This window comes from Pezoporus flaviventris, unplaced genomic scaffold, assembly GCF_033815535.1.
Source record: "Pezoporus flaviventris isolate CSIRO_AGI_PZ_B2104156 unplaced genomic scaffold, CSIRO_AGI_Pfla_v1 ptg000072l, whole genome shotgun sequence".
Lineage (NCBI taxonomy): Eukaryota > Metazoa > Chordata > Aves > Psittaciformes > Psittacidae > Pezoporus > Pezoporus flaviventris.
The window spans coordinates 2,351,905-2,360,217 of NW_026892620.1; the positions used below are offsets into that span (position 1 = coordinate 2,351,905).

Sequence of the window (8,313 nt, forward strand, 5' to 3'; positions counted from 1 at the left end):
CCATAAGTCCTTTGCTTTTGTATCTGTGTGAAGGTGCTGGGGACAGTTTCACTGCTGCTGCTATGGGCACAGTGGAGGTCAGGGTTGGGTGTCTGCCTCTGAGCACACAGGAGCCTTTAGCTTAAAGCTCATAGAAAAGGTAGCTAGAGAACACCTGTAGGTTCTCTGCTCTGCCTTATTATATAGCTGCATGGCAAAACTTTTATTATACATACTTTGAAGCTGAGTTAGCATTGTCAGAGATCTAAAAACATTTTCTGCAGAAAACAGGATAACATTGATCTGCATTTCCCCAGCTGTGCAACACGGCAAACCCTCTGGGAAACGGTGCTCTTCCCTCACCCACTCCTGCTGCAATCCTCTATATCCCAACAGAGGGCTACGGGTTGTAGTGGCACAATTATATCCACTATTTGCAGGTTAATGGGAAAAAAAAAAAAAAAAAAGAAAGAAAACTCAGAGAGAAATAAGTTCTCCTTCACTTTATCTGCTCTGATAACAGCTATCACAGTAAGTCTATCGCAAGCCCTACAGGCACTTGGCAAAATGTGTAACTCTGCTGACCTGCTAAGGCAGTGAAAAGAAAAGAGAAGGGCATTTGATAGGAACTAACTTTTCCTTGCCAGCCTCAACCCCAGCATTATCAACACCCTTTATAAAGAATTGTATCTGCTGTAGGTTGATAATAGCGATCAGGGGCTTTCATTGCTATAGGAAGTAATCTCGGTGACCTTCATTGGAGAAGGTATAAAAACCAAAGCTTTTTTCTTGGACAACTGTTTGGGCATTGGTTGAATTTCTTAGTTTCAAAGGAGGACACCTTTGGGAAAATTTTGTGAGAAAATGGCAACTTTAAATGAAAAAAAGACCTGCAGCGAACGGATGGAAAATTTCCGTCGTTTTGTCTGGAATCCAGAAACAAAGCTCTTCATGGGAAGGACCTTAATTAACTGGGGTAGGTTTTCACACACAAAAGTCTTCTCTTCCTTTTGATACACTTCAAAACTTTGGGTGGAGGGTCACCCTAATTAATAATGTGGTGGTAGATATGTCGGAAATGTTGAAGACACCAGTTCTTATATGTATTTCTGAGCCACATTCAGAATCAACTAGAACAAAACATTGATCCAAGCAGTTCCTGCAAATATTAAGAAGATTTAAAACTGGGTTTGGACCAAATACTTCAGAAGGATAAAACTTTACACATTAACAGTTAATTTATTAATAGCTGAGGGTGATGGTTACAACGTGCTTCTGACATTGTTGACTAAAAGGGGTTCCGATATATAGAGAATTTTGCTTAACTTGTGGGCTTTGTCCAAATCTCTTGAAACACTTTCTGCTTTTCCAAAATTCCTTTTAAAATTATTGTCTGCTCAGTAGCTCTTCTGATCTCTTATCACTGCATGCTGGTGAGTATTTCAGCTGAATCTCCCTGCCTGCAGACAGACTTGTGTCTATGACAAAGGCGTTTTTTGATCTACATTCTGGGAAAGGTAACCCTAACCATTGTAAGGAGGATGCCTGCTCTTGCAAATTTCCAGGTGATTTTTTCCTGCTGTGAAGCCGATGAGTGTAGCTTACTGGCTACTCTTAACACCAGATTTTTACAGAAAATTAAACCAAAATTAGCCTTTCCAGTTTGGAGAGAAGAAGATCTTATGAGGTGCTGATTACAGGGAATCAGTTTCTGACACCCACCCCCACAAATAACCACTGGCTTCTTGTAGGGCAGCCAGCTGTATGTAAGACACATTATAGAATCATAGAATCATAGAATGGTTTGGGTTGGAAAGGACCTTAAGATCATCTAGTTCCAACCCCCCTGCCACCTCACACTAGGCTAGTTGATCAAGGCTCTGTCTATACTGGCCTTGAACACTGAGAGAGATAGAGCATTCACCACTTCTTTGGGCAATCATCTGTTCCAGTGCCTCAGCACCCTCACAGTAAAAACTTCATCCTTATATCTAACCTGAACTTCCCCTGTTTAAGTTTTAACCCGTTACCCCTTGTCCTATCACTACAGCCCCTGATGAAGAGTTGCTCCCCAGCACCCCTATAGCCCCCCTTCAGATACTGGAAGGCTGCCATGAGGTCTCCACTCAGCCTTCTCTTCTCCAGGCTGTACAGCCCCGACTTCCTCAGCCTGTCTTCATACGGGAGGTGCTCCAGTCCCCTGATCATCCTCGTGGCCCTCCTCTGGACTTGTTCCAACAGTTCCATGTCCTTTTTATGTTGAGGACACCAGAACTGCACACAATACTCCAGGTGAGGTCTCACAAGAGCAGAGTAGAGGGGCAGGATCACCTCCTTCGACCTGCTGGCCACGCTCCTTTTGATGCAGCCCAGGATACAGCTGCATCAAAAGCTGCACACAGGCAGAAACATAACATTATTCTGCATCTTGCACCAGAATAAGAGGGAAAACTGACACATTTTGCTGAAGGCAATTTCAGCTGTAAAAGGCAGTGAAGTGATATAGGTCTGCAATCAACACACCTGAAATGCTGACATATGTCATCCAAATAACACACAAGGAGCAACTTGGTTTTGTTGAAGAAATACCTCAGCTGTGTCGTTTAGTCCATGTGTAGTAAGCATATAAATGGTCTTACTATACGAAGTTACTTCAAGAAGCCACGCAATCTTTAAGCTAGTCACAGATAAGCACCAAGTACTGCAAAAATCCTTGTGAAACTGAACAAATTTACAGCCAAAATTTTCTAGATTATTCTTTTGAGTGTAGAGAAGAAGATCCACAACACCTGTTCCTTTGCAGGGAAAGCATCCCCGGGGGCAAGGACAGATAGGAGATGGTTTCTGCTGCCAGGACGGTCCCAGCCACGGAGGGAACGTTGCATCACCTTGCTTGAAAAATGAGATTTTGCCCCCATTTCTTTCCACAGTGTGGATCAGCCTGTACTACCTGGCTTTCTATGTGGTGATGTCAGGGCTCTTCGCACTCTCCATCTATTCTTTAATGAGGACAGTGAATCCATACGAGCCGGATTACCAAGACCAGCTGAAATCCCCAGGTACTGCCATGGTCCAGGCAGCTGCTGCTTGGGGAGAAAGCTAAAGCTCCCCAGGGTCCTGCAGTGGCTGCATGGGGCAGGGCTGAGAGGCACTGGCAGAGCCCGGGTGCAAGGGAACACATATGTGGAATGCACCAAGTCAATTCTGCCCAAACATACCCGGCAAAATGTAACCTCCACCTGAAAAACTTTTAGGCTTAAAAAAAAATATTTGTGCATTTATTTCATCTGTTCTTTTATATATTTTATATTTATATATAAAATATATTGATTAAATATAATACATTAATATGATGCAATATGATACAAATGAATATATATATTTATTTCATCATGCCATTGAGACAACCAGTGCCTGCCTGTCACAGTCACCTGCAAATGGGGAAGCCCTTCCCAGGCTGCAGGGCACCTCCTCGCCTCATAGGCAGGGCTCAGCCCCTGGGAAACTCCTGGTTTCTGTTCCGGCCCCAAGCGCGCCAGAGGGTTTTGGGCTGCCTGCCAAGATGGAAAGTGCTGGGGTGAGCTGCCTGGGGTGGGTATTTCTGTGCTTGCCAGCAGCATGGAAAGGTCCTGGGACAGTAGAAATCCTTTCCCAGCGGGATTGCTGTGACAGCAGCCAAGCACGTAAAAAGAAGACAAAGACACTTGGGATTAGGAATAAAGATCTGTGGGACACGAAGTGAGACTGGGAAGATCATCAGTGAGAAATCGTCAGCGCACACTGCTAAAACTTCACTCCCCCTAATGGTGTTTTACAGCTACTGCTGTTGTATTTTGAAGTTTCCTCTTCCAATATTCAGGAAGCTCGGTATTTGCTGGCAAAATAATTCCTGTAAAATATTCCGTGTGACTTTGAGAAAGCTGTTTGTCGTGCTGCAGTACGATCTGTTTCTTTTAACCTGCTGTGACTATGACAACTGTGATTCTGAACAAGTCCTGGGGAAATCCAGTGCAATTGCTGGAATGATTTTGCAAGCTGTTCTAATAACAGCACACATACAGGGAAAGAATAGGGTATAGTAGCACTCGAGGCTTTAGGGTTTTGGTTGAGCAGCTCACTGCTGAGATGGTTTCCATACAGGGTTAAACTGTCCCCAGCAAAGACTGGGAATCTCTTACACTTACAATAACGGGTCTTGAAGCAGTGTAATAGCTGTTGTCAGTTTAAACAAACAAATCTGTGTCTGGCACCTCTCCTTTGCTTTGCCTTCCCTTTTTTCTCCCATAAAGGTGTTACGTTACGACCCGATGTTTATGGGGATAGAGGACTGCAAATTTATTACAACGTATCTGACAACAAAACCTGGGAAGGTTTAGTGACAACTCTTCAGACTTTTCTAACAGGTAAAATGAGGTTTCCTGCATAAATATCGAAGAAATGTGCTGTGACATCTCCTGTAGTAGATCTGAGGACCTTAACGTGGTGTTTCCATTTTACATTTGTCCTTCTGAAATCACAGATTTTGAGTGGAAGTTGCATCTTCTAAAAGGGCCGAGCAAATCACCTCATGAATTTATAAATCAAACATATTTAAACATGTCTATTAAAAGCAGAGCCCTGCTTCAGAGCTTTTACTTTGTTTAATCCTAAATAGCCTTAATAAAATAGGCCAATAAAAATTCTGAAGGAAGAGCGAGGAAAAAAGGTCTTTAAAACTAGTCTGTCTAAATTAATCTAATACTGTCCATGACTACAACTATCAAAGTGCCCTAGTAAGTCTTGTGAAGCTTTCGCATAGTGTCATCAGGGAGTATAGTCAAAGTAGGTTAGATGCTCCGTTTGCCTGTTTGTATCTTCATTTATGTTCCTCTTGAGCCTATATATCATCTTGTACACATACTGAAAGAAATTGTATTTGAAATTGGGTTTATAAGGAGCTAGCAACATAAATTGACAGTTTTAACTCAATTTGATCTCTTTTTTTTGGCTTTGTCTGGATACTACATTCCCATGATATAACCTCCAGCCTGATATTGGGATGTATAACTTACACATGAAAGAACTTCAGAGGGGAATTTTTCTTTCTCCCTTCACACATCTAGCATACACGCCAGCTGCTCAGCACCTGAACATCAACTGCACCAGTGACACCTACTTCTTCCAAGACACCTTCGATGGCCCAAATAAAACAAAACTATCCTGCAAATTTACGTCAGATATGCTTCAAAACTGCTCTGGCATCATGGATCCGACTTTTGGATTTCCAGAAGGAAAACCCTGTTTTATTATAAAAATGAACAGGGTAAGTACAAGCTCAAGGTGCTGAAGAGGAAAAAATTCACCAAGAAACCCCTAATAGCTCAAGTCTGTGCTGAGGAGCTGTTGTTTCATCTGCTGCTATGGGTTCTGATATCTGCTTTATTCTGGGAGGAGAAATTCATATGCTTTTCCAAAGAAAACTCCAGAGTTATCAGACAAATAATGAGACTTGCTCACTACCCCTAGAGAAGTAATGTAGGGCAAAGTGATGTCTGAACTGACTCTCTAAATCTTTGGCTTTCATTTAGTTTTATTAGCATTTCCACAGCACTCTCATCCAACGAACTATCAATCACCTAAAAGATTTTTGTTCTGCAATACCATGATCATGTGCATTCAGCTGAGGCACTAAGCTGAAGTGATTCCAGAGAGGGGATACTTGCACAACTTATTTCTCCAGGCAGCAAAGAAAACACTTAGCAGAACCTTCAAAACCAGAATTCAAACCCGGTGGATAATTTCTTCAGTGAAAACCACCAACACGTGGTTTGTTTGTTTTTTTTTTTTGGAGAGGGAAAAGGGAATCTTCTAAGCTTCCTTATTTTTTTTCTTTTTTTCAGGACAGACAGAAGCATAAGCATTTTATTTTGTTTTCAGGTAAAATCCTGAGCCTTCTAGCTCAGCTTTGTAGAAAGAGCTCAAATTGTCCTCCAGTTCCTGACAGATAAAATCACTTGTTTTTTGGTTTTCACCCTCAACATCTTCAACAATCTGTGCAAGATCTAACTGTGAGAGGAGAGCTGTGCTTCTAGTTTGGCAGGCTTTTTCAAGAAAAGCCTGTGCTTCCTTCAGCAAGGCTGCACACCAGCCCTGGCGGACGATAGGATAGTGCCTGGGAAGCTTTACTTCCCTCCACCTTTGCTTCTATACGATGCTAGCCCACTATTTTTGCAGGATCAAATGGACCCAAGGGTTTCTGCCAAAGCCAAAGTTTTCTAACAAGGCATAAGATGAAAACCAAAGAGATTCAGCTTTTCCTCTGTTGTCAGGCAATTAGCTGGTTTAAGAGACCCCTGGCTGCCTAGGCATCAGGAGCAAGTGGCACATGTGGGTTAATGGGCTGGACCTGCCAGGAGGCTCAGAGCCACCTGCCCTGCCCAGGCTAGAGCCCATCTGCCATGAGCATCCCGGGCACTGCAGAGCCCTGCTTCCCAAATACCCAGCCATGACATGGCTTTTAACCCAGGTACATAAGATGAGATGATCTGGTTGACAGTGCTTTATGCAGAAATACATCAGCCATCCTTCGAAGCTCAGATAATAATGTTCTTGTTTTTCATCTCAAAACAATTCCCAAGATGACCAAATGTGTGTTTCCTATTTCAGATTATCAACTTTCTCCCTGGCAATGGCACTGCACCAAGGGTGAACTGCACATATGTGGTAAGTGTATGAAGTCCGAGTCTCAAAAAATTTCTATCACTGCAGCTCTGGGAGTGAGTCAAGCGCAGTTGCGACCAGAAAGAACACCCTGCAGCTCTGGACATCAGATCATTCTGGCTAACTACTGGGAATATTCTCAGTTCTGTGTGACGTCTTGCATCAGTAGGCATCATAGAATGGTTTGGGTTGGAAGGGACCTTGAAGATCATCTAGTTCCAACCCCCCTGCACAGGCAGTGACACCTCCCACTAGACCAGTTTTCTTAAAGCCCCATCCTGTCCAAAGAACAACCTAAGAACAAAACCCAACCAACCAACCAACCAACCCACCCAAACCAAAACCAAACATCTGCTTTATTTTAAATCACAATTGTTTTTGTGTACTGCAGAGAACATTTGTTGTTTTCTCTCAGCTCCAAGTAATGAAGTCTGTGCCTCAGCACAGTTCCTTCAGGTTCTCTGCCTGTTTCAGCAGATCCCCATTCATCAAATCCACAACTGCTATGAAAGAACACTTGACTCTTTTCCTTGGCAATAGTAACAGAAGGAGATTTTCTCTTTTGTTTGGAAAATAACACTAAGGCCAGTGCTAAACAGATTGCTGAACTCGAGTTTTATTACAGACTACGCAGCTTTCGGCAGTAGGACAGCATGTTCCCAGTGCTGGCTTCTAACTGCCTAACCAGTGAAGCTTCTTCCTTACTTTACAAACAGGGCGATGAGTCTCACCTGCTGGAAGCGGATTACTACCCTGTGAATGGCACCTTCAACTTGCACTACTTCCCCTACTACGGAAAAAAAGCACAGGTGGGTGCTCATATATTTCAGTATCACTTTTCTTCTTTACCTTTGCATTAGGTGAAACATATGGAGCATTTCTTCAGTCTTAAAACTAGCCTTCTCTCCAGTTCTGGTAAGACTTTATTTTTAAATTGCTAAGGGTAAATTTAAAGTACTTTTTTTCCCCCTCCTCCTAGCCCAGCTACAGCAATCCTTTGGTAGCTGTGAAATTTCTCAACATTACGAGGAATGTAGAACATAGAATAGTGTGCAAAGTCATTGGAGCTGGAATTACCTTTGATAATGTTCATGATCCATATGAAGGAAAAGTGGAATTTAAATTGAAAATTGAAGACTGAGCAGCAACAGAGGCACTTCTGAAAAACACGTGTGAAGAGTAAACTCACCTATTATCACATTCATCCATATTTATTTTCTCACTATGATTGCCATATAAATTTAGGCAAACAGCAGTGCAAAGAGACATTTTCTACTGAAAGATGAGCCATATAGCTAAAAATCAAGATACCACTCTCAGTCAATGAAGGAGATGAGGTTTAACTCAATGTACATAGTTTAATATTCCATGGCTATTGTATGCTATTGCTTTCATGCAGGTATTTGTATAAAACAAATTTCCCCTAAACTGAGCAGCTGTGTATTCATATAAAATAAGTATAGGATCAAAACATTTTCTGTCACTTTTCAAACCATAATAAATAATTTATGTATGATACTGAATGGTGGGTATTGAGAAACAATTTGATAGAAAAATTAATTGATGCTTTGAGATACTAGCAAGTACTTTAATTCAGTCTCTCTTGTATAGGATGCATAAAAGTACATTAAAGTT

General features: G+C 42.0%; 1 protein-coding gene across 1 annotated transcript; it reads left to right on the forward strand.

Moving 5' to 3' along the window:
• The first annotated feature begins 834 nt into the window (after positions 1 to 834).
• ATP4B (ATPase H+/K+ transporting subunit beta) lies at positions 835 to 7,986 on the forward strand. The gene is made up of 7 exons (XM_061472690.1): positions 835 to 955; positions 2,910 to 3,038; positions 4,269 to 4,382; positions 5,082 to 5,281; positions 6,625 to 6,681; positions 7,395 to 7,487; positions 7,658 to 7,986. The coding sequence occupies exons 1-7, from the start codon at positions 844 to 846 to the stop codon at positions 7,817 to 7,819; spliced, it is 867 nt and encodes a 288-aa protein (XP_061328674.1). The 5' UTR covers positions 835 to 843; the 3' UTR covers positions 7,820 to 7,986.
• The last annotated feature ends 327 nt before the right edge of the window (positions 7,987 to 8,313 follow it).

Bases quoted from the DNA above. Each gene is read 5' to 3' on its own strand.
- ATP4B (XM_061472690.1), top strand. From the start codon at position 844: ATGGCAACTTTAAATGAAAAAAAGACCTGCAGCGAACGGATGGAAAAT. The intron at 5,282-6,624 runs GTAAGTACAAGC...TTCCTATTTCAG, and splicing joins TTATTATAAAAATGAACAGG to ATTATCAACTTTCTCCCTGG. The intron at 6,682-7,394 runs GTAAGTGTATGA...CTTTACAAACAG, and splicing joins GGGTGAACTGCACATATGTG to GGCGATGAGTCTCACCTGCT.